Source organism: Cupressus sempervirens, chromosome 5, assembly GCF_028749045.1.
Source record: "Cupressus sempervirens isolate cs-2001-9-10 chromosome 5, ASM2874904v1, whole genome shotgun sequence".
NCBI classification, from domain to species: domain Eukaryota; kingdom Viridiplantae; phylum Streptophyta; class Pinopsida; order Cupressales; family Cupressaceae; genus Cupressus; species Cupressus sempervirens.
The window spans coordinates 517,371,615-517,398,974 of record NC_143122.1 but is presented as its reverse complement, the minus strand read 5'-3'; the positions used below and the strand labels follow the sequence as shown (position 1 = coordinate 517,398,974).

At 36.4% G+C, this 27,360-nt stretch overlaps 2 protein-coding genes across 2 annotated transcripts in view; one reads left to right on the top strand and one right to left on the bottom strand.

Annotated features, from left to right (window-relative positions):
* MSH5 (MUTS-homolog 5) overlaps positions 1–27,360 on the top strand; it is a 364,768-nt gene that overhangs the window by 17,757 nt on the left and 319,651 nt on the right. The window contains exons 2-5 of the mRNA XM_089831617.1: positions 3,831–3,862; positions 19,490–19,584; positions 19,795–19,875; positions 19,973–20,048. Of these exons, the coding sequence (XP_089687743.1) occupies positions 3,831–3,862; positions 19,490–19,584; positions 19,795–19,875; positions 19,973–20,048 (284 nt within the window). The remainder of the gene's footprint in view (positions 1–3,830; positions 3,863–19,489; positions 19,585–19,794; positions 19,876–19,972; positions 20,049–27,360) is intronic.
* Positions 1–27,360, bottom strand: part of LOC149556975 (uncharacterized) — a 363,967-nt gene that overhangs the window by 17,205 nt on the left and 319,402 nt on the right. Inside the window, exon 6 of the mRNA XM_089831618.1 lies at positions 12,081–12,158. Coding sequence (XP_089687744.1) covers positions 12,081–12,158 — 78 coding nt within the window. The remainder of the gene's footprint in view (positions 1–12,080; positions 12,159–27,360) is intronic.

The window sequence follows — 27,360 nt, the reverse complement described above, 5'->3', positions numbered from 1 at the left end:
GGATAGTGAGGAAAAGTATGTGGCTTGACTTTGAAATAACCACTCTCACGTATGGGAAGTTGGAAATTGAGGAACAAACAACCATATTCATTCCCTTTCGCCCAAGCTTCATTACACACATGTTTCTTTGGCAATTCCTTGTTGAATAAGCACATATAATGCCCAAAGAAGGCATCTTGCACCCTCCTGTAGTGCATGCGAATAGACCTAAAGGTGAGCTGATTAAAATACTCCCATACTCTCACTGTCATGCAGTCACCCTTGGTAGATAGGCCTGAGAATGAACCCAAGGCAGCAACAATGTACACCAGATACGAGTTCATATAAGAAGTTCTAGTTGAAGAGAGTTGGGACAGCTGCTCCAATAACATATCACTTATCATCTTTCCCCAAAAGATCTTTTTATTTGAGCGAGTAATGAGAGAGATAGACTTGTACATCCACAGCTCAAAGACATTGGATTCTTTGAGTCCAGCAATGCGACTATGCACAGTGATAAGATCATTGATTCTTTCTTTGAAGTTAGAAAGATACACTCCTTTTGGCCATCTAACAAGATTTGGCCTCTTGTTTATCAACTAGTTGACATTCACACACCTACTACATTCTGCCATATCATTGTTCCATCTTTCCAAGGCTTTTTGTTTAGTGATATCAGTCACCAACGAAGCAGGTGGAACTTGGAAGATTCGGTCAAGAGTTTCCAGATCCAAATTGATGGTCTTCGCATCTTGATCTCTAATGGTTCTTGATGGAATATCCAAATTCTTGGCGCAAACACATATGAACTCAGCCGCATGGGCAGCCAAAGGAAAAGTGGAAACTAGATGAATGCCACTTGGTTTGATATACAACATATAACTTGTAGATGCAACTTCTAATCTCTTTAGGAAATCCTCAATATCCAAGTGTGAGATATTGGTGTCCTTGATGTTTTCACAATACAAAGTGACTTGTGAAGGAGGCATGGAGTTGTGATACTGGTACATCATTTATGTCTCTCTTTACCTTTACTTGGAGTGATGCCCTCTATCATGACAAGTGTGTATGAGAAAGCAACTGTGACATAAAAAATGTACATTAAAAGCACATCTTCAAGAGGGAGATCCATGGTGTATTTTTGAGCATTCAAGCATGAAGTATGGGACTTTTGTATGGAAGGTATAGCTGGAAGTTATTGGGACAACGAATGAATGCAAATATTTGAGCTCAAAAACATGCATTTTTATGGTGAAATACCCAAAAATGGGGTTTTGGAGTATGAAAGCATATGTGGACAGAAATGATGTTGTATGGAAAATGCATGAAAGTGGATGGAAAGATGTTTACTAATATTGAGACTTTGTATTTTTATCATAAGTAAACGTACAAGCACATGCAAGCAACCACCATCACAAGGCTTTAAGTCATGTGGCAGCAGTATATAGGATATGAATGGAGTGTATGCAAGCATGGAAGTAGGGTTTTTGGATGCAAATGTATGTGGTAAATGAGCTCACTTTATAAAGTATTTTTTCAAGAATGGGTTTTTTAATCCCAACTACATGTATAAGTACGGTGAAGTACTTGCACACGCAACTTGGAGAATTTAGATGAAAATTAGAAGGAGCAAAGTAATGTCCCTGTCCCGTTCAAAAATTTTTCTAACTGAAGTTTTTAGATACATATCTCTAAGTAATAAATATCAATATTTTTTATCGTCTTTTAACCACCAAGTTTGATTGAATCAAATGTCTTGTTATAATACTTAATCTACCAATGATGTTTCCCTTGTTCTATAAGTAAATGTTAGTACATTGTTCAAGAATAGGAGTTTCCAGGTACTAAGGAATGCTAGAGTGATTTTACTTATAACTGTTATATATCTGTAAATTTCGAAGTTCATAATGCCCAATTCTCTATTCTAATATGAATATCTTTGTAAAGAAATGTCCAAATAGATCCCTTATATATTTTTTTGTGATGTTGTTTAGATTTACTTGATGAGTATGGCTCAATCTGTGTGCTTGGTGTTATTCTTAATTTAATAGCGACCGGTTTCGAGGGTGTTTGTGAGGAAAACGAATTTGTTTCCAACCTTTGGGTCCCATCAACTATTTTTTGTCTTGTAGATCATTAAAAAGATTTTATTTTATTTCATTCTAATTTGGTTTGCGTTGTGATATATGGTTTAGACTACATGCAGGAGAAAAAATTGGATGAAAATGGAGGTCTATGATTGATGATAAGATCTTCTCATGTAAATTTGGCATTGCAGAGTATTCCAAGGATAGAACACATTTTCTATGGCAGGAGGATGTACTATTTGGAAGAAACATCTTTTCATTGGATTTAAGAATAGTAATTGATAATTAAATAATGAATCTTATATTTATAAGATGATTGTGCAAAACGTTTCTTTCTTATAGAGTAATGTGAATCTTCTTATGTTTAACAAAAACATGCACATAAGCTTGCTTGCACATGTATTTTATAAATTTTGGGAACATTGCGATGTGACTTCTTTCTTCAAATTAGCTTGTTGGTATTTACTTGTTTTGTAATCTAGTTTATCTCAAACTTCCTTGCATGATCAATGATTTTAAATAGACTTCCCTTGCATGACTTACCTATGGAATCTCTTTCTTCATCACCTAATGTGACACTTATATACATCAATTGAATGCATTACTTTATGATCCCATGTAACCTTTTCTTTACCATGTTTTCTTGAAATTGTGATGCATTAATTTGTTCATGAAAGTGGTTGAGCAGAATTAGATGTAGAGATTGTTTGGAATGTTGGTTGTGTAGTAAGGATAGGACGACTCATGATCAAATCCATCACCTTCAACTCCGTGATCAATTTGGTGTAGACTAAATCCATTCGTGTATGTAGAAACTTGAATCAGAAAATAGCAAGCTATGCTGAAATAGTAGAGGTTCATTTGAGATCTCCAGTAGTTGACTATGTGTAACTAAATGGATAAAATGAGCTGAAGCAATATTTGGGTACATGCATAGGTTTGCTATTGGGTGTGTCTGTGATGCCATCCTAACGTTATTGTTCTCATTGTGCATCGTACTACTTGATTCATTAAATGGTTTGGCAGCTCTCATTGTGATTGTCCCCTGTGTTCCATCTATCCCTTTATGTAAATCGCTTTATATGACTACAATCGGAGTTCCATTTATCTTCTTAGTTTTTCTTGTTTATTCCACCATTGTTTTGTTCATGGTAATGTAACAATAAGATATTCTTTATCATTGTTTAGGGAACCTCCAGTAATGTGCAATGAATATGGTTGAAATCATTTTATTATATAATTTTTTAATGTATTAGTGTGGCCAACACTAGAACTTTCGGGAAACCATTAAATGGCTTGGCTGGTTTAGAATATTGATTAACTACATATTTAATTCCCCTAAAATTTTGCTTAAACATAAATGATGCAATATTTGGTTGTAAAACTGATGTAACTGATATTACAATGGTGGCATTCCCTTCTTGGGCTTTTGTTTGGATCATACTCTTCATCCTGTATTTCTCTTTAAAGGCATAATCTAGACTCTTGACATTATTATTTCCCTTTTTTCCTACAATAATAGTCCTTTTTGCTGAGATCATATGAGGGAACCAGAATGATTATATTGGCTACTTACTAGATATTCACATGATATAGCTTAACATGGTAAATGAACAAAAGAGTAATGCTTCATAAATTTTTCATGCTTTATTATGTACCTTATTTACATTATACAAAAATATTATGTACAGTGACTCAGAATTGAGTACAAAAGTATTGGGCTTATCATAATTTGACTTGTTCATTTTTTTGGTAATTTTGCAGGTATACATGGCATGCATTTTGCAAAACCACAGGTAGATATACAAATATACTTCTTTTCTTCTTTCCTATATGATTACTATGATATTATTACTTTTGCAGATGCAAGGCTATCGGCATTTTCATGATTCTTTCAGTGTAGTGAAATTGCCAACACTGAATCATAATAAGATTTAGTTAATGGCATTTTGCATCATAGAAGAAGGGAACTTATAAACCTAGAGTAACAAATAATTTGCTCATGTCATGAGGGATTCTTTTAGAGTCCAAATTCAAATTAGGTATTTGTAAAATGAACCATACAATAATTCAAGCGACCTGGGTGTCTTCCCTATGCTTGGATATGTACATTTTGGAGAGAAAAAAGACATATCTTTATTGATATACACTTGCAAATACCAGATTCCATAGGATACTTGTATAACCCGCTTCCAATGGATATATTTCCTGCATATGGAATTCCATAGATCTTTTGGTAGGATATTTGATCCTTGGGACTATTTTCTTGTCACCTTCAGGTCCTATGTAGATCATTACTTTCCAACAATAAAGATTTTCTACTCTAGCTTATCACCTAAACCGATAGGATCCAGTAGCTAACTCGAGATGCAATAATTTCCAAGGAGGGTACCTTTGTTATATGTGTTAGCAGAGAGAGACATAATTTACTGGGAAAGAAAGGTGTCAAAATGCCAAGAATTCAACTAGACTAGTCTGAGCATGCAAGAAACCAATTAGCAAGTCCCAATAACTAACATAATATAGACAAGATACTCATAACATGGAATGAAGGATATCAGCAAGCTTCTTCATAATGTATTCATACTTTAGTAATCAGATAACAACTAATAAAGGATCGTCAAGGTTACAGTCATCCATATCATCTACCTTTAATCTTCTACCCAAGTTATACATTCTAGGAAGCATTTTGGCATTACAATAGCATATCACTGTTTCTTCAGATTATTGACAAGACTAACACTCCCAAGTGACTTTGGTAGAATCTTGATTATATTTGCACATGGATAAGATTTGATATCCCCAAGATGATTCTTGATCATGGATGCATAGATTCATCTCCGCTTTGCCAAGGTACTTTCTTATATAGCTTTGGACCCTCTAAACTTTGGCTATGTGACATCCTCTTTTGAGATTGCTTAGGGTTTTGTCTTATTTTTTATGATTCAAACCACAATAGACTTATTCTTCTTATGTAGCTTTGTACACAATTCTTTTAATTTGATACAAATTTTAAATTAAAGTATATATTTCAGTTTTTCAACATGTAAAGTCACTGTCCTCATTCTTATAAAATATCCCAAGCATACAAAAGAACAAAGATAGACAAGATAGACAAAGATAGACCAGCAACCTACTATTCCAATCATTGTTCAAACAATTACATTTGCTATTACAATTATCACCAAGCTCAAGAAAGCTCGCACCTTAGCCTTCTAATGATTAATACGCGTTGGGAGTCATTGGAGAATGATTATGCTTAGTGGTGGCATGTGTGTTATCTGTTTTTGCACCTTAATACTTGTGATTGCATGTTAGTTTATGTTAAGAAGGGTTTTCCTGCCAACCTGTTATGTAAATTTCAGCTGCAGTTTGGAACTTTAGTTAAACAACATGACTATTGTGAGGAAATAGTCAAATGCCATGATGAAAGAATTGCAGAAGTTTAGACAAAGTCGAGAAAGGATGGGTGAATTGCTTTCAAACCTGGCAACCATAGATTAGCACGGTATATGGCATCCATTTTAAGAAGTCTACATCACAAAACAAAAAGGAGGAGAAACAAGAGATCTCTACACGTGAAGTATCTAGAAATCTTTATAATGAATTTTCAGCAGCTAGTGACCAGTATATAGCTGATCCCGTGGAGAGAAAAAATCAGTCTTACATTAAGAAGGTTGTTGCATACAAGACACTTTATGATGACTTGAAGATTGGAGAGGAGCAAGTGATGTTTAACGATAAACCAGTTGCATTAGAGCACCTACATGAAGATAAGGTTTCTTGTGATGCTTCATTAGGTAAGTCTAGCATTGCTTCATTCTATCATGGTAAATGATCAGATTGTGGCTTGATTAATGTTATTCATACATATGAAAGTCTATTGGAAGCCCAAGATAGAAAGGTGGATGTCAAAGTTGATCCATTACTTAGTGGAGCAGCCACTAGTGTTTTGACTACTCATGATGAATGACTCTTTTTACAAAGGCATGGTGTCAATACTAATTTGTTTGAAAATAGCTGCATTAAGTCCCATCATTCTCATGAGATAGGAGCTTGTTGTTGGCTGGAAATTTGTAAGCTACTGTGTAATATTCCCTCTAATAATCAAATTTACTATTAAATCATATTCAATATCCTACTTATGATAAGCATTTGATCAAATAGTTGATTATAAATACATATATATATATTCAAATGACTAATTATTTGAATATGCATATTATCTACTAAATACAAAAAATATAAATTAGATAAGTAAAATAACCATTAATAAATTAACAACCAATGGATAACTATTAATCAAACCTCTATACTAATCACAAGCATTATTTAAAGGGAGAATGAGGCGCCACAGAAATTGATAAATCAATCTCTTAATAGTTGCTCTCATACAACCTGCCACCTAAGCTGGGATATAGGGTGAACATGGGAGGGGATAGAAAGAAAAATATTATAATTTAAAATGGAGATACAAGGTAGAAAACAACAGATAAGGATGATGTGGATGTATTGGTTTCTATCAAGAAACTAAGGTAGAGCATACAAATGGCTTTACTAGTTTGGTTGGACCCATGAATATTTATGTGAAGGAGGAGGAAAAGGGACAACATTTATACCACTGTGAAATGAAGTCAGCACACAACACCCGACTTAAACGCGAAAAAGAGAAAATTATAAAGAGGTGTGAAATAGATAACTCCTCAGTCATTTGTACACGTCATCATAGAAGAGCATGGTAGTCATACCAATTGAACGAGAGAAGGAAGAGTAAATGGGTTACAAAAGATATCAAACAATACATGTCATTATATAATCATTACACATTGGGGTAAAATCGCCACATTGGAGAAATAATGCATCAAATGGAAAAGATGTATATGGAGTTCAAACAAATAAACAAAGAAAGATGGTGCATGGTCAACCAGACTATTGACCAAAACTTTCCACATTTACTAGATTCATTATCAAGATGATGTCCATCGTTGATAAGGAGATAATACATTTGAAATATATAGAAAGAAGTGAGCCAATAAAAAGAGTAAATCATAAAGGGTGCCACCTTATGGGATGACCCCTTAATACATGGACGTGAACTATTAAATCTGCATCTTTCCTTCCAATGAATATCGCACAAGGACACTCCCCCAAATTGATGTTCAAGACTCCCACCAATTTAAGGGGGCTAAGGTATGTATGAATGTTTATTAATTACCATGAAACACATAAATGATTATTTTGTGAATAACTTATTAAGGGGGATATTACATCTAAGGTTTGAATGTTATTAATGAAGGTATCGATGTTTATCTTGTAAAATAACTTATATTTATATGCAAAAGTATATTTGTACATGTATAAATATGATGTACTAAGAAAATGCTAAACTTAATATGATTAATTGTTAAGATCAAGAGAGTCCTTTTGGGAAGAAAGTGATCTTAATATGGTTATAATGCTGGAATATTTCATAGATGTTAACATATGCATATGTGACAAGGGCCCTAGATAGAGAATGTCTCTTCCAAGAAGGACCTTAAAGGGAGCACTTCATAGAAGACAGAGAAGTAACCGGTGACTTAAGGATCCACAAGTGGGTTATCAATTTCGATATGGAGACGTCTTTAAGGTTAGGGTTAGGATAGAGGGTAGCCTAGGGAAATATAATTTATTATTTTATAAATTCTAACATTGGTTTTGCAGACATTCTTGTCCTTGCTAGTGGGGACATTACATACTATGACCACAACTTACAAAACTGTGGATATTTTGCAACCAACAATTTTTAGGATCAATTGTAGAACAACGGTTCCATCCATAGCATGTGAGACACAATCTCTCCTACTTCTAAGGGAAGCCTCCCCGATCTTATTGCTACTAAAATCAATAAAACACTTAACTACTACTTACACTAAGCTAAATCAAAGTGGGACATTCTTCTTGTTTTCTTATTTCAGAATAGATGTTACTATTACAATACAATCTTGAAGCAATAGTGTAATTCGCTAACAAAAAGATTTGTTGGAGCAATAATTCTGATAATTGAAAGATTAGATGTAAGAATAATCTTCAGCTTACCAACATTTTATGTAACCAAGAAACTCATGAAAGCTCAAAGTTTTTCTATGGCTCCTTACGAGATTTCAAGAATAAGAATGAAACACATGTGCAGGTCAAAGTCTCCAAGACATATTTCACCTTGCGTACACATACAAAGAGAATGAAGCAACACAAAGTCTACAAAACCAAATCAGAAACCAAATTATAACTCTGAATGCAATATGCAACTCAAAGTTTGAAAGATTGAGTTAAAATCCCTCTTGAACATAGTATAAAAGTCACAATCAACTCAAAAAATTCTCGTCGCATCACAGTTTGGATTGGCACAAAGTCTCAAAATGATTTGTCTCTTTTATTTAAAACAATTTAATTTACAGCCAAGCTCAAAGTCTTAGAGTGCATATATAAATTCTTAGCCTTGCCATAAGATGATATTACAAAGGGCGCCCTCCTTTATTTATAGGTGAGGGACTAAGAAAAAAGGTGGGAGAAATGCAATGAACTTTTTCCTATTCCCTAACTAACTTTGACTTATTCAAATTGCAAGTCTTAATATACTTGACTTGTAATTTGATTATTTGCAATGACTTTACTGGTGAAAAGGTCACTTGCAATTACAACCTGTTCCCAATTACATATAATTTGTCGAAATGGATTTATAAATACATAATGAAAATAGTGTAAGTGTCTGACAAGACACGACTCCTGTTACATTATCCTTTGTCACATTCCTTATGCTGCTACAAGATGCTCCATGATTGTTGTGTTCAGGTTTGTTGGAAACATCTTGGAACAGGAAGCTGCATTTTGGATCATTTTGAATCACAAAAAGCCTTTATTGCAAAGTCATCCTTTCAACGTTTCTTTCCATCTTTGTCAGCATTCTATGCCCGCAATCATTCCATTGCTCTTCCTTTCCCTTGTATGGCTCCATCCTGTGATTGGTCTTGCCTCGTATCATTCTTTAGTCTTGGAATATTTTGGAAAATATAACCAATGCCATGATTTGTTGATTGGGTAGATCATATAGTCAAACTAGAAAAGATGTGGATCTTTCTTCTAGGCTAGAAGTTTGCAAATCTGGAGTTATGCATGTTGGACAATCAGACCTTGAGGTAAATTGGAAGGCATCAAGTTTTAAAATTGGGAAAAAGATGAATTATAGAGTTTTTCTTGAGTAGTGTCGGTGGATGAGACACAAGCATTTGGTGTCAAAATGATGTGTAAGTGCATCTATATACAAAAGGGGGTATCTCTTACTTATAATTGAGATTTTTTAAATCCAACTGCAAGTTAATTTGGGCCTGCAATTGGGTTTGTAAAGCCCACTTACAGGTGAGGGAAAAACTCATCTTTTTTTTGGCTAAGAAAACTCACAAATGAGGTTTTTAATTCCATTTGCACGTGAGGGAAATATGTATTTTGAAGTTCTTTCTTTGGGGGAAAATTGTGCATTTCAACTTGAATTATTTTGGGGAAGAACAATTATTGTTTTGAGAACAATACATTCAAACTCTCAATACTAACAATCCTCTTTTGAATCAGCAACAATGTAGAAAAATTGCTCAAAAATGTGATAGCAAGGCAGCTGGAACAAAAACAACTTGTTAAAACTTAGAAGGGAACCCCAATATTGCTGCTCTAAAATTTAGGAAAATATCTACAAATCATGGCTATATAGGTAACAAAAACTTGACCAAATCCCCTCAACAATTAATGCACTTCCAGTCCACGATAGCTTCTTGACAATTTGCCAAGTGTGAGAGCTGAAATGCAAGAAAATAGCAACTTCCTTCGACTGGTTCAAACTCTTAATTGTGGTTCAGACTTGCAATGGTTGGAACAAAATGGTGCTCCAATGTAGAAAAAATGGTTTGTATAAGTGAATACAAGTCTGCAAATATTACACTTATGCCCTATATTAGGATTCACCTTTTCCCTTGCAAAAACATCTTTAATCAATGCCTTGATCAGGCTTTCTAAACCATGTTTAAAGCTGGAAATACGTTGGAATCTTTCAAAATTATTAACAAATGCCCTAGATAGGCTTGTAGAATGATGTTGCAACTTGGAAATCCTTTTACCCTTGCAAAAACCCGAAGTAAATGCCCTAGACAGGTTTTAAAAAAGATGCTGCAAGTGCTGGAAGTGGTTTTGTCTTTTAATAATTACTTGCATCTGCCCTAGACAGGCTTTATAAATAACATTGCAACTTGAAATGCATTGGATTCTTTTAAAATAAAATATTGCTTAGGTTTATAACATGTCTTTAATAAAGCTTTGCAAGTTTTATATTTTTGAATGAAATCATGTAATTGGGCTTTTAAAGCCCACTTACATGTACAACATTTAAAATAATAACTTTAAGCACGGCTTGTAGGTAGTAGTTGGTATGCAATTTGGATTATTTATTTGTATTCTCTTCCCTCGGCGTGTACAGGTTTAGAAATTCCTCCCTTGCTTCTTCCACCAAATCCAACCGCTGTCGAGTCTCTTCCAACAATTCCTTGGTGCTTTGGTGTCCGTCGGCAATCTGCTGAAACCTTTGTTTGCGCTCGGCCTGTTGTGGCAAAATTAAATTTTCTTGTGCAGTGCGTATTCCATCTTTTCCCTTTATCTTATTTCTATCCTTGTTAAGCTGATTTGGCATTAGTCTTCATTCCTTTGGCTTCGTTCCAGGTCCATGGGCAACGACGCCAAATGTTTACCGTATGGGGTAAATAGATTAATGCATACAGACAATTAAACAAGAAAATGTAACAACAATACTCCTTTTATTATTCGCATATGCCAAAGAGATTACATAATGCTTATGATGATGATTACAATGATCTTGGATGGTGTTTATATACTTCCCGAAGAACCTTCCCAAAGGGGTTCGTCGGCTACATAACAATTACCGACGACATCAACTCGTTGGCTACACAATATTTACCGATGACATCAACCCGTTGGCTACACAATATTTACCGACGACAATGGATTGAGAAGGTACTAGTTAAGAGAGCAATTGGCGCCCTCAACACCACCTCCTCCACCTTCCTCATTAGGGATGCACCCTCGGTCTGCTGCTTCTTGATTTTTGTTTTGTCTAGTATAAGTTCCCATTTTGTTGTGTGTCGTCCAAAAATGACTTTCTTTTTGGGGGGATGATGTTGTTGGGTAATTAACATTTGTTAGTCGAGGGGTTGTAATCAAGGAGTTGGCAGTTAGCTTACGGTTGCCAACGGTTGTCACCTAATACCTCTCTATATACACATTGTACTTACCTTCGGGTTGGGTGGTTGCAATCAGATGTTATGTCTTGATTTGGTAATAATACTGCCTCTAAGATATATTGTAATGATTTTGGAAGCAATGAAAAGGCATTTATGAGTTCTCTCAAATACATTGTTTATGCTTACTATTATGTTTGATATACATTTTATTCTATTTTGAACGTAGAGCCTATGGGGTAGACAATTCTGTTGTTATCTTAGATTTGATTTCATGTTTTGTCTTATATTTGCAAAATTCCAAATTTTTTATATTTAAAAAAAGTACAAAAGGTTGCAAAAACACCAAAAGCTAGTCAATTGCCAGAGTGGATAGAGGTTGAGCCAGCAAGGCTCATCTTATTCTTTTGTTGCACCTTAACACTTATCTATTTGATCTACTAGCTCAAATAGAAAAAGCCATACTGCTGAAATGATTTGTTATCAGACACTTGGTATTTCATGCCTATAAATTACATTTTATGACAAAAAGCATTACAAAGAGAAAATGTAAAAAAAGTATCATAAAATTTTCTGAAAATGTAAATGTAATTTTATTCATTAAATGTCCATAGTGTTCCACACAGGCCGTGAAACTGACCAGTAAAGAAAAATAAATCAAAACCTGATTTTGCACATAAATACAAATGCAGAAAGAAAGAACGGAAAAGCAGAAGGGTTCATAGATGCTAGCCATTGCCTGGTATGACTGGCCTGTTGCTGGCTGTCCATGCGCTTGTTTCCGCTGCCCTGACTTTCCATGCTCCCGCTCCAAGTCCTGCAAGTGCAAAAGATGAGTTACATCAAAACGATTGAAGCAATGGCCAACAAACTCACCTCTTGCCCCGCATATGCATATACATCCAAAATCCTAAGATCTTGATTTATTTTTCCTAACATGTTTGTTTCCTATGCAACATCCAATCTCTTATAAGTACGCTGATACAATTGTAGGCTCCCACAAGGGTTATTGAGCGTAGCGTGCTATAAGAGACAAGATCATCGAAGCTGATAAAAGTACAATAAGAGCATATTATTAAAGGGACATGTATTTGTTATATATGAAACCTTTTATTGATGCATTGCAAAATGATAGAGGGAAAATATTTTCTAACTACTTAAGGGACAGATTGATATTAATTTGAAACCTTGTAGTTAGCTGCAATATCTCTGCCAAAAAGTTACAAAGTTCAGTTTGTTTGAAATCAGCTTGGTCATAAATGAGGATACATTCACAGTCACAAATATAGAGATAAAGTAGTGGCGTCCAATTAAAAGTACAAGCAAGAGACTCCAACAATTATGCAAAAGGAGTGATAATGTTACTGTAAAACCTTATCAGATGTGTCACAAACAAGAAGGAGTTTTGAAATGAAAGATCAGAAATCTATAAAAGGGAAAAGCTATAGCAACATCAAAATTTCAAGAAAGTCTAACTGTAACATGGGGGTATCTTTGGAGTTCAAAAAGTGCTGGAAACAGAAATATCTGAACAAGTAATAAAACTGGAGTATTTCAGAATTTACAAAATCAGACGAAATTTGAATGTCAGCGCATTGGAAGTAGGTAACAAATGCAAGGAGAGTTCAGCAACAACAGCATCAAGGTTTCTTAAATATTGCAAATAATGTACAAAATCAGTTTATCCAGCAGAAGAGAATCTAATAAGGATTATCAATCGAACAACAATGAAAATCAAACTGAAAACTGCAATGGATGCTCTATTTTGTTTTATCCATAAAACAATGCTGAATTTCAAGAGGACTTTTGATATATAGGCTGAACTCAATGACAAAAAACTTTAGAGTGGCCATTGGAAGTGCAAGAAAACATGACCATGCTTTGCTCAAGCAAATAAACTTAATTGTGTGGATAAAAAATCAAACCCTACAGCCACAACTGTTATATAATGAAGTTTGACCCAAATCTGGGTAATTTCTTGTAGTTTTCAAAAAATCTTGCGCTTTAGTAAGAAAGATGCAGCTGTCTAATGTGAAGGGTTTCAAACTATGGGAGAAGAAGCAAAGTAAGGTGGATATTCAAAGCAGCCTTTTAGATATCACCAGAGAACAGAATGAGTTTCTGTTAATTATACGACGAAGGATGAACACTAGTAGCAAATAAATTTGAACTCATAACTTAGGGTTTAAAGTGAGAGATGCTTAGTATGGTAAGACCCATCTTGGGGGTTCAAAATAAAGTCTATGAGTGAATAGGGTTGTGAAAATTAACCTTGGAGAACAACAAAAAGCTGCAACATCGGTTATAAGATGTTTTCAGAATGGAGACAAGGAATAATCAGCAAGCCATCTTCGAATGGAAGTGAAAGGAAAATTCATAAACTCTTTCAAATTTTGCTATACCCCATTCAAAAAAGTGCAGAGATCCTAAGATAGAATTCCCAGTTCGGGTTACCATATCAAAAGAGCAAAGAAGAAAGAATGTCCAGTTTCTGCCAAGGAATCACAGATTTACCTCTTCGAAAGAAAGCTTTCAGCAGGAACACTAGCAAATACTAATGACAGGAAATATGGCTAGAAAAGAAAAAGCTCCAAATCTGAAGTTTATACCAGAGCAAGGTGTTTACTGTATGGGTAAATGAATTAATGCATATAGACAATGAATAGAAACATGTAACAGCAGGACTCCTTTGATTATTCGCATATGCCAAACACATTACATTATGCTTATGATGATTACAATGATTTCTCACGATGTACATATACCATTCCGAAGAACTTTCCCGAAGGGGTCCATTGGCTACATAACAAGTACTGACCACATCAACCCGTCGGCTACACAATATTTACTGACGACAACACCGTGTCGGCTACACAATATTTACAGACGACATGGCCTTTTGTCTTGCAGTCTGCGCACCATAGCTCATTTCCCTTGGTCTCTTGCATGTTCTTAAATTTTTTCATCATTCGGATCATATCCTTTTGGAGTGCTCGGACCTTCTTGATGTCCTTTTTGTCATCGTTGCTCTCTTCTTCCAAAGGTGCGTCGTCATCCGAATCGGATGAGCTACTCTTTTTCTTCTTTTTTGTCTTCTACTCACTTTCTAAGTTCATTGCTCGATTGTATGCTTCAATGTATGACGATGGCGGCACAATCTTCATCTTCTTCTGTAACTTCAAGCGTAGGCCTTCAACGAACCATCTTTTTTGCAGCCCATCTACCGGCTTATTTTCCATTTTACATTACATTATGCTTATGATGATTACAATGATTTCTCACGGTGTACATATACCATTCCGAAGAACTTTCCCGAAGGGGTCCATCGGCTACATAACAAGTACTGACCACATCAACCCGTCGGCTACACAATATTTACTGACGACAACACCGTGTTGGCTACACAATATTTACAGACGACATGGCCTTTTGTCTTGCAGTCTGCGCACCATAGCTCATTTCCCTTGGTCTCTTGCATGTTCTTAAATTTTTTCATCATTCGGATCATATCCTTTTGGAGTGCTCGGACCTTCTTGATGTCCTTTTTGTCATCGTTGCTCTCTTCTTCCAAAGGTGCGTCGTCATCCGAATCGGATGAGCTACTCTTTTTCTTCTTTTTTGTCTTCTACTCACTTTCTAAGTTCATTGCTCGATTGTATGCTTCAATGTATGACGATGGTGGCACAATCTTCATCTTCTTCTGTAACTTCAAGCTTAGGCCTTCAACGAACCATCTTTTTTGCAGCCCATCTACCGGCTTACTTTCCATTTTATTTATTACGTCTTTTAATTTCTTGGCATACTCGGACTATTTCATTCTTCTCCTGCTTTGTGTTGTATATCTCCGCTACAATCTCATTGTCGTCGCACAACAGTTGAAATTCCGTGATAAACTCCTTTTTAATGTTGTCCCAATTAGTTAACTTTTGGGGATCTGTATTGGCAAACCAATCAATTGTGACACCTCGTAGGGTTGTCGGAAATTGTCGGACCCATTCGTTTGTATTAGTTATGCCATTCGACCTCCAAATTGTTTCGCATGTTTTACAGTGTCGGATTGGATCAGCCAAACCATCGCCATCAAACTTTGGTAGCTTTTCCTTTGGTCCTGCCATCACTACTGGATTTTGTGCACGGGTAGTGCTCGGTCCTGCAACATTGGCTTTGTCTTGCACTCCCACACCGGCACTTTACAGTCCCACACCGACGCTTGGCACTCCCACACCAGTGCTCTGTGTTCCCACACCGTTGCTGTTTGGTACAGGTGTCTAATTTGTAACAGCTGCGAACTTTGGTGAAGAAGGATCTTTTGAAGTTGTCCCTTCCGGAAGTGTATTGCAGACGAAGAGTTCACTCCACGCTCGTGCTCCCTTGGCACTCTGAGCCGTGCGAGTTAATTCCCTTCCGTCTGGATTCTCTTCCCTTGGCGAATACAAGTTCAAAAATTCCTCCCTTGCTTCTTCCACCAATTCCACCCGTTGTCGAGTCTCCTCCAACAATTCTTCAGTGCTTTGGTGTTTGTCGGCAATCTTCTGAAACCTCTGTCTGCGCTTGGCCTGATGCGCCAAAATTAAATTCCCTTGAGTTGTGTGGATTTCATCTTTGTCCTTCAGCTTATTCTTATTTTTGTTTAATTAATTTGACATTAATCTTCATTCCCCAATCTTTGTTCCAGGTCCATCGGGCAACGGCGCCAAATGTTTACCGTATGGGTAAATGAATTAATGCATATAGACAATGAACAGAAACATGTAACAGCAGGACTCCTTTGATTATTCGCATATGCCAAAGACATTACATTATGCTTATGATGATTACAATGATTTCCCACGGTGTACATATACTGTTTTGAAGAACCTTCCCGAAGGGGTCCATTGGCTACATAACAAGTACTGACGACATCAACCCGTTGGCTACACAATATTTATCAACGACAACACCCTGTCGGCTACACAATATTTACAGACGACACAAGGAAATATGCCAGATTTTGGTAAAGAAAAAAGGGGAAAAATCACGTGTGTTACTCAAATTTGTTAGAAATGAGTTGAAAGAAACCCATGAAATGTATAAAGATTATAGACATGCCATAAAACCTAACCTTCACGTGAATATGCAAAGAAGCGCTGTAGAAATCGGTGAGGAAAAGACTGGTCTAGGCCCTTCCAATGGCAGCCAAAAGTCATGGGCATTTCATTCCAAAAGACCCAAGTCGAGTTCCAATTTTTCCACAAACTAGCAAATACGAGAGATACAATCAAAGGGCAAGCATCATGTAAACAGAGCAGAAGAAGAAGTGATGGAAGACAAGAAACATCATGTGCGGCCTGCTAACATCTCCTTCAAACACTAGCAGTGACTCTCAAACCTTCTCGTTTCTGCAAGTATTGAAAATGATTGAAGTTGGAAGATAAAATCGATGATGTATATGGCCCTAAGTCAGTTTTTATGATTTTTGAAATCTGAGGATTTACAATAGGGATTTTCATTATTTTCCAAGACCATGTTAATCACTTTTTCCATGGGGGAAATTTTGTTTAATATAATATCCTAGTTTCCTATGATTTTTGTTGTTTATTGCATTATAATTTTGTGAGACAAATTATTTACTGGTGGATATAAACCATTTAATATATTTGTTACTTCAAAATGCAATAAAGGGAAAAGAGTCATGTATTATATAATGCTGAGTCTTAGGGGCTATAGGGATATTAAGCGAAGACTTAATGCTTGAATTAGTTTGGGGACATGTGGAGAGAATATAGGGGCTTAAAGGTCAAATTTGATTTTTTTTTTGTTAGTTAAGAAGTCTTTATGGTCAGTTTGAGCCTTTTGGCGACAATTAATGATGAGTCATAGGTCTCATGATGACTTAGTGGGCTTTAGGGATTGATTTGACATTATTTTGGAGGTTTCGAAGTCCTCTTTTGGTGGCTATTTTCTCACATCCGACCAAAGGGGTTGTTTGATGTGTACTTAGTGAGTTTTTGAACTCATATTGTATTTAGTTCTGCCTAGTGATTTGTAGAGACTTAGTATTTATCATCTATCCTTCGTGTTTTTAGCGTCGTTTTTTCTGTAACACATTTTCATTGAAAGATTGAATATATTTTGTAGGTCTTGTTTCATTTGCAGAGTTTCTTCGTCCTACTTGTTATTGCAGTTCAGCGTGTCACATGATTGATAAGGCAAACATAAAGTGTTGTTAGAACTTTTTGTTTTATAGCTTCTATCTCACACATCTCATCTTTTTGCAAGTGTCTTTCTTGTGCAGGTTGTTAGCTATGTCATATAGGTGCTCAAGTACTAGTTTGTGAAAATTATCTTTCCTTGTTAGTGTTTATATCATTCTGGCCAGTTAATGAAATATTTATGCATTGGGGTCCATAATAGGTTGTGATTTTCTGTTCTCTTTGCATTTGAGATTAAGTATCATTCATAGCTGTTCATCTTTGTTAAGGTTGATATCGGTTCAAGCTTTATGTTTCTTTTAGTGTTTTTCTAGTCTTTAGTTTCTCAGTTAAGTTTTTCTCTCTATCTTTTCCTGGAAAGTTCAGTAGTTTAAAGTGTGAACAAGTTAGGAGTCGGCCTTATCCGGAGATTCACTCCATTTATAGGTGACCCACAGCTTAGGAGTGATTCAATTGTTATCTTGAAATGCCAAGTTATTGTTAAATTTGGCAAGGGTGTAATTTCAGGTGATAATACTTATATCATTTGTTCGTTGATGACATTGTCGAGTAATTAGCATTTGTTAGTTGAGAGGTTGTTTTCAAGGAGTTGGCAGTTAGTTAATGGTTGCCAACGGTTGGCACTTGACACTTTTCTATATATACATTGTACTTACCTTTGGGTTGGGTGGTTGTAATCAGATGTTATGTCATGATCTGTTAATAATACTATCTCTGAGATATATTGTAATGATTTTGGAAGCAATGAATAGGCATTTCTGAGTTCTCTCAAATATATTATTTATGCTTATGGTTATGTTTCATATGCATTTTATTCTATGCTGAACATATAGCCTACGGGGTAAACAAATGTGTAGTTATCTTAGATTTCATATTTTGTCTTTTATTTAGAAAATTTCCAAAAAGTGTATGTTTTCAAAGAAGTACAAAACATTGCAAAAATACCAAAAACTAGTTAATTGCCAGAGTGGATAGAGGTTGAGCCAGCAAGGATCGTCTTATTCTTTTGTTGCACCTCGACACTTATCATTTGTTCTGTCCATAGCTTCCATATTGTTCTATATAAACAATCTCTTGTGCCACATGCTTTGTAACATATTTGATATTGGTTGCAGTCCCTGAATGACAAGAAGTAGGCCCATCAATGTCTTACTTATTTTGCCTTTGTTTCAAGATGTTTTCTTTCGTACATTTGCAGACTCTTTTTCTTCTGATTGCTTCCCATGAATGTCTCTTACATGTTTTTCTTTGTCTCCATGTGAGGCTGTTGTTTCTCATTCACCTTTATAATCAGTCACAAAAAGAAACAATGACTTTGACATCAATGACAATGATCTTGCCCATATCTTTTGACATCAATGACAATGATCTTGCCCTTACCTTTTTATAGGAATGACAATATTCTAACAATCTCCTCATTCTTTCTTTGACATTAACAGTAGCAATCATCATTAATATGCCTTGGACACCAATGTGAATATTTCCAACAATCTCAGCTTTCTTTAAAAAGCTATGAAGAACACTTTCTCTATATGGTTCTTCAGAGTTTCTCTATATGGTTCTTAGGAAGGGTGAAAGTGTTACATACAAGAAATAAACAAACCCAATTCGTAAGCTTTTCCTCTACAATCTCATTTAGCCATACCAATAGAATGAGACTTTAATAAATCAGAATCTATACTTTTGAAGTTTCCCAAGCAAGTTTACAAAACAACACATACCTCCATTAGTGGAGTCTCATTTCTTTTTCCAGGAACAAGAAGTTAATCTTGGAGCTAAATTGTATTCGAAAACTGAAAAATTTCTGGAGTAATGAGTTAATATCATTTTGATGTAACAGTATCTTCTTCATTTATTTAGTAACCTCCTTGGGAGTATTTCTTGTACTTTTAAAGTTAGAAAACTATAAGTACACTACCATTTATGTTGATTTCTTTTTATTGCTAATCATGTACAGGCTTGGGATTTCATATTACGATGCAAATGATAACAGACTTTATGTCTTAGAAGCCTGGGAAGATGAATGTGGAGACTTCCCTGTTATAGACCTTGGTATATCTCACAACAGCATTATAAATTTTACATAATTTTGGACCTTTTATCTAGAGTTATATTGTGGCTTATGAGTTTTATTTGTCTTCATTGGATTTTCCTTCCTTTAAAGCACACATCTTTTCTTATTCATCAAGTTTTAATGAGAATTTTTTTTTCTCTTATATAGTTATTGGGAACTGACTGTAGAATGGATTTGTGTCTTTTCAGTTATGTATCAGACAAGACCTCTTGTCATTTATACAAGTACAAAAGTGGATGAATCATTCATATTTGCACTTAAAAAAAATGGTAAGCAGATTGAGAGTAAAACAACAATTTACATGCTCTAAATCTTGTTCACTGACTTTTAACATGCTACTTATATTTTCTAATATTGTTTCACAAGGAACAGAAAAAAATCAAGGTCATGAAGTGAAGATCGTAAAAAGTTCAATATTTAGTTATGAACATGCACGACATAGGTATGGAGTGAGTTTTTAATTTTAATAATCATTTTTGTAGGTAAATGACCATCATGATACCATTCTTCAAATGTTGAAATTCTTCTAACATTTATGATGACTGCAATGGCATATCAGAGAGTAAAGTACATGCCCACCTTCAAGTTCATTCCATATTTAACACTGCAAACTGATTTTTTTTTAAGTTGCAAAATTCTGCAACAGTCTTCTTAACTTCTATTGTTTTTGACCCATAGTGTTACTATTAATTTCAAGGCCATTGCACACACAAGTAGAGACAGAGGCACTTGCATCGAAATTCAGCATTGAATGATGTATTCTATCACTATAGATTATGGTTTTAATTAGCATCTTGCCTTTCCTATCAACAGCTCCAACCTTATATCAACCCACAATTGGTACTATGTGATAATCATATTATTGTTTACCGCATAGGTTAAATAAGAAATGCACACAGACAATGAATACGAATAGCAAAACTCTTTAGATTATTCGCATATGCCAGAACATTACATTATGCCAGAAGTATTGGGTCTGTTGCCGTCGTTGGACTACTGTCCCTTCCTGTGTCCTCTGTTGCTTTTGGAAATGGTGTATGATTCAGAATGTGTCATGTCCCCATTTTGGAGGCAATTTGATTTAATTAATTTAATTAATTAGGTTGTCCAAAATAATGAATATTTTATGAGGATGACTAATTAATTATTTTAATTAAATAAATAAGTGGTATTAAGTTAATTATTTATAAAGTTATCAAATAAATAAATATTAAAAGGTAACTTTATATTTAATTAATTTAATAAAGTGACTTGAATTATAAAATATTTTATAAAGTCACTTAATAGATAAAATAAAATAATGTTCTAGAAGCTTCTGGAGAAAGTGGAGAAAAAGAATAAATAGGCACCCTGGGCTTCATTCCAATCATCCAGATTTGTTGTTGTTGATGTTGATGTTTGTTGATGTGCATTGTGGAGTCTAGGGTTTCTGCAGTAGTCACAACTGGCCATTGAGAATGAAAACTCTCAATTGGTACGCAATTTTGAGAGTGTGAAATATCACTTGAATTATTGCAGCTGGGAGGAAGATACTTCAGTCTTCTATTTGTGCTACATTGAGAAAAAATATTTGAGTACAAAAAGGAGGACGAAAAAGCAGTTCAAAAAAGCAGACCGAAAAAGCAGTTCGAAAAAGCAGGCCGAAAAAGCAGTTCGAAAAAGCAGGCCGAAAAAGCAGTTCGAAAAAGCAGGCCAAAAAAGCAGTTCGAAAAAAGCAGGTCGAAAAAGTAGTCCAAAAAAGCAAAAAGCAGGCCGAAAAAGCAGTTCGAAAAAGCAGGCCGAAAAAGCAGGCCGAAAAAAGCAGGCTGAAAAAGCAGTCCGAAAAAAAACCAGGCCGAAAAAGTAGAACCGAAAAAGCAGACCGAAAAAGCAGGTTCGGAAAAGCAAACTGAAAAAAAAAGCAATCCGAAAAGCAAATTCGAAAAAGCAAAGAAAAATTATTACAGCCATCTACAATCAGGGGCGGCAGCTAGAGAGGCACGACTTGGGCACTTGAGGAGGTTATTTTCTGTTCAGTGGTATTGCAATACATCTATTCACTAAGGCGACTTCATATGCCAGGTCTGATGTGTATTTTCATAGTTTCCTTTCACTATAGAGTGCTGTTGTAATTGTCATTTCGTATCAGACCTATCATTCATTAATAGATATATCATTCATTTTTACATTCCTCACTATGGTATCAGCAATCCATGGCTTTAGTTGTATTTAATCATGCATGTGATTAGCGTATTGCTGTAGGGGAGTATTGAAGTTAGATATTTAGTGTTGCATTAGTTTTCATTGGCAACTGTAGGTGCATATTACTTTACCAGCAATCATCATATTTTGATATCTTTGTAAATGCCAAGAGTCTTGGCTAACTTAGTATGAATATTGTATTGGATACTCATTCTCAATCAAGGAGATACAATTGCTGGTCATTAATAGTTGTCCTTGAGCATTAATATATCATTTTTTTTATCAGCTAGTTAGCTTGCATACCAACTGTTTGTTAAAATACCAGTTGGCTGTAGGTGATCATTTTCATGATTAGAACTCATATATGCATTCACTATTGCCAAAATTAGTTGCATATTTATGTTAGGACATTGTTTAGACAATTTGGAGTCTTTGCAAGCATTCTCTTTGAGGCAAATCCAAACAAGAATCACTGCAGCAATCTGAAGAGTTATATCAGTCATATGACCCCTTGTATGCAAAGTGTTTGACAAAATTCTTCGAGCCTTCAATCAGCATTTTAAGGTCGGAATTGAGCAGAATTATTACAGTGGTATCGGAGCTTGCTTGCAAAGTGTTTGACGAAATGTCAAACAACTGAAGTATAAAGATTTTTTGTGTTTGAAGAAGTTATAACCTATTGGGGTTATTACAGAATGGCCGTCCGTAACTAGGGCATTGTGAGAAGGAGGTCACTTATCTTGACCGGTATCTCCGTTTGTAAGATCTGTCGTAGAATGTTTTGTTCTGCGAAGTTCTTTGCCAAGGTGCCAGTGATGTCCTTCAACTGAGATGTCCCTGCCGACGATGGCTTTCCAATTTCCACTTGTGCTTCCTCCAATTTTCTTTTTTCCTCCGCTGGCAGTTTTGCTTGCCTCCTCGTAATTGCCAGAACCTCCTCTTCATCCGTGCTGACAGTGATCAAGTTTACTCCACCAGACTTTGGGCACTTGGCATCTTCATGGACGCCGGGTCCGCACCATCTGCATAATAATTTCGGTGTGTTTGCCGCTGTACAATCCCATGCAAAATGACCCCACAAATTACATGCTCGGCATTGAATGATCGGCCGTCCGTTTGCATCATACTGGGTTCGACTTTGGCTCCCATTACTATAGTTATTGTTCGCATTGTTGTTGTTATTTTGCCCTCTATTATTATTCCTGTACCCTTCGGATGTGGCACCTGCGCTATTCGTATTTTTGCTACTGCTCGACGGGGAAGCCTCCTATGTAAGAAGCACTTGCGGAGATCCTCTTGTCTTCATGTTAAAGAGGCACTCTTTTGTCGAATGGCCCATGATCTGACAAATGTCGCAAAATTGGTTCTTTGGACATGATCCTTTAGTATGACCGTCAGTCTTACACTCCGTGCATCACAGCTCACTGCCTTTTGGCTCCTACATATTTTAAAACTCCTTAATCATGTGGATCATGTCCTTCTATAGAGCACGGAGCTTCTTATTGTTGCCTTCATTGTCGCTGCTATCACCTCCGGCAGGCTCGTCGTCATCCGAATCAGATGAGCTAGTCTTCGTCTTCTTCTTTGTCTTCAGCTCACTTTCAAGGTCCAATGCTTTGTTATAAGCTTCCGTATATGACGACGATGGCACAATTTTCATTTTCCTCTGCAACTTCGAGCGCAGGCCTTCCATGAACCATCTTTTCTGAAGTCCATCCGCCGACTTACTTTCCATTTTGTTTATCAAGTCTTTTAATTTCCTGGCGTAAACGCGGATGGTTTCGTTCTTCCCTTGCTTAGTATTGAAGATCTCTGCTACAATTTCATTATCATCCCGCAACAGTTTAAATTCTCCCAGAAACTCCTTTTTAATGTTATCCCAACTGTTTAGCTTTTGTGGATCTGTATTAGTGAACCAATCAATTGCTATGCCTCGTAGGGTGGCTGGAAATTGCCTCATCCAGTCGTCTTCATCAGTTATCCCATTCGCCTTCCAGATCGTTTCACATGTTTTGCAATGTCGAATGGGATCGGCCGTACCATCGCCATTGAACTTCGATAGTTTCTCTTTTGATCCCACCATCACAATTGGTTTCTGTGAAAAGGCGTTGCTCGGTCCTACAACACTGGCGCTCTTCACTCCTACACCAGCGGTCTGCACTCCCACACCAGCAGACTGGTCTCCCACATCGGCAGACTGCACTTCCACACCGGCGGACTGTTCTCCCACACTGGCGGTCTGCACTCCCACACCGGCGGTCTGCACTCCCACACCGGCAGACTGGTCTCCCACACTGGCGGACTCAACAACTGCGAATCTTGGTGAAGAAGGGTGTTCTGAAGTTGTCCCCTGCCGAAGTGTATCCCGGACCAAGAGTTCACTCCACGCTCTTGCTCCGTCGGCACTTCGAGCCGTGCGAGTCGATGCTCTTCCCTCGGCGAACACATATTCAAAAACTCCTCTCGTGCTTCTTCCACCAATTCCACCCGCTGCCGAGTTTCCTCCAACAATTCTTCCATGCTCCGGTTTCTGTCGGCAATCTTCTGGAATCTCCTTCGGTGTTTGACTTGCTGTGCTAGAATTAAATTTTCTTGCGCAGTACAGATTCCATCTTTTCCCTTGACCTTATTTCGATCCTTGTTAAGCTGATTTGGCATTAATCTTCATTCCTCCCACCTTCTAAGTTCACAGGGCAACGACGCCAAATGTTTACCGCATAGGTTAAATAAGAAATGCACACAGACAATGAACACGAACAGCAGAACTCTTTAGATTATTCGCATATGCCAGAACAATTATGAATTTATGAGCTACGAAACCTATCTTATTGGGTCCAACGAGTTAGCAATGCTGTGGTAAACATTTGGGGTTGATGTTGGTTTGGCAGGCCTGCGTTTTGTTAGGCCAATCATCGCCCAACTACGTAAGTGTATATATATATATAGAGAGAGAGAGAGAGAGAGAGAGAGAGAGAGAGAGAGAGAGAGGTGTCGAGGGGGTGCGAGTGCCAACCATTGCCCAACTACCTACCCCTCAACAAACACTGACAAAAATTAGTTACCTAACAACACCTACTCTTCCCCAAGAGGAGATCTTTAAGGAGAAGGATTAAGGTATTATAATTTGTTTTAATTATAAAAGTGGTATAGGGAGGAGAAAGAACCAAGTGCTTGTAGGCAAGCATCTCCAAGGAGGGAAGACAATAATATCCCTACTAGAGTAATACAATACAATACAATACAATACAATACAATACAATTGTGGACAAGGAGTGGTAGTCTTTGTACACCATTATGTAATGTCCCTTTTTTTGGGACATTATATTTCTGTGTTGCTAGCTCACTTCACCTAGGTTTCAAGGGCGAAAAGGTTCTTTATGGGGTTCAGTTCGAGATTTGGCCTAGACATTTCTAGTTTCAGACCCATTAGAGCAGTTTTGGCAAGTTGTCCGGATGCTTACTATTTTTAGCAAGTAAACAGAACTCAGAATTCTTGGAATCTCAGTGTTGGTTTGGAAGCGTCTCACCGAGAGCTTTCCAACGAGCTATTGCACGTGCTTATTTGAGTTCATTTGGTTAGTTATTTTGATGCCTGATGATTATATGGTTTACTGACTAAGTGACTTTAAAAGTTCATTTAATTAGTCACTTTATTTTAAAAGGTATTATGTTCACTTAAGTGACTAAAGGACAAAAAAGGTGTTTTATCCCACATTGCCTAAAAGGGCGTACATCACATTGGAAAAAGTGATAAAGGTACCACAGGCTCCACATGGGGAGGTATGAAGAGGATAATATTTATAAACAAATATTAATCTAGGAGTTGGAAACAGTGACTGGTTATCTCTTTGAGAATGCAAACCTTTGAAGAAGCTTTTGGAGGTTGGACGCAAATCTAGCCTTCTTATAGGTTTAATTTGCATTTGCCAATCTAACTGTTATTTGTGTTTATAAGATTGGATTTTCTTTGGATTGTTGTGAGTTATTGTATTGCTGTTGTATAATATAGTAACGTTTCTGGTGGCTGTTTGTCTTAATTGATGGTTTATTTATGTACTTCTGAATATTGGAGGAAATCAAACTATCTTTTTAGAGTTTTCTTGTATGCATATCTGCTAGTTGTAAATTGATTGAAGTTTTGGAATTTATATCAAATATTAGTTTTTTGTTCAGTTTTAAATCTGCACTTTTATATCAAGGGTTTTTTAGTAAAATATCCGGAAAGGGATATTATAGTGGTGTCAAAGCTTGTGTATCTTGCTAGTCTGCAGGGTTTACATTTGACCACTCATGAGAATTTGAATTTCAGTTTTGAGAGTATTGAAGTTTGATCTAATATTGAGAATCAGTAAGTATTTTTCACAAAGGAAATATTGATTTCCTTCTATTGTGCTTTAAGTTCTCAGTATATTTCTGGAAGAATATAAGGCTTTTGGAACAAAGGTACAACTTGAAGAGATTTATCTACATGCAGTAAAGTAATGATTCATGAGAAGCACTACCCTTCAGTACAGTCGGCTTTATAACTAAGATTATCACAAGTAAACCATAGCGCATTGAAGCTTGGAAATAGCAGTTGGGTTAGCAGATATCCATGCCCAGACATGAGAGAACCTCCTATAGGCATGTTGGGACGGGATAGCAGCAAGAATACTTCTTGAGGACATTGTATCAGGACTGTTGTGCATTTTAGACATAGTTTTCCCTACAGTTGCCAAGTGAATAGACAGTCGGAATAAGGCACCCGCAGAAGCAAGCAAGGTCAGGACGTCCTCCATACTCACTCCCATAACTAGCAGACCTGTCTTATTGCGCTGAAGATCAACCAAGGTAGCGTCATGGTGTAACTTGCAAACGGGTCTTAAGGTGCCACGAGAGTCTCACCAGCATTCTCGTCTACCCATAAATGTCCAACATCACCCTATTCTCAGCATCAAAGGCAGCCAGAGGAGTATTATCCACGAGTCACTAACTGGCGGCACATTGGAGTTACGGTTTGCAAAGAAATCCACAGGATTAGACCTTCACCAGTGGTAGACGCTCGACTTTTACGCCCAATAGAAAAAAAATTGTGGCTGATGAAATTTTATTGGTGACAGAACAATCCCTGCCATTTTGCCAACACTGTTTACCCGGTTGGGTTATACTAGCAGTTGATCTCATGTTCCATATTCACTTCCTTAGATTCTGACATTGTAATTACATATGGGCAGTTAATGTGTTTCAACTCCATTTCCTCAAAGTGCCATACTTCAAAAGGATTTTCTTTTCAATATTAATCTGATAGTTAATCCCAGTATTGCTTATGTTGGAGTTTAGTGTTATTCAATTGTATTTAAATTTTGACGCTATTTTAGAAAAATTAGAGTTGCAATGGTTTCATAGCATAAACATCTGAGAATGTACACCAAGTGTTTGACAAAATTCCCGAAGCAAACATTTAAGGTTTTTGGTCTGATTAGATAGAGAACGCTACAGTTGTATCCTCAGCGATGAAAACCCTTGAGCAAATCTGAAGTTGGATGTAGCCCTAGTCTTCTTATTGAAATCTACATTAGATCTTTTGAAAGTTA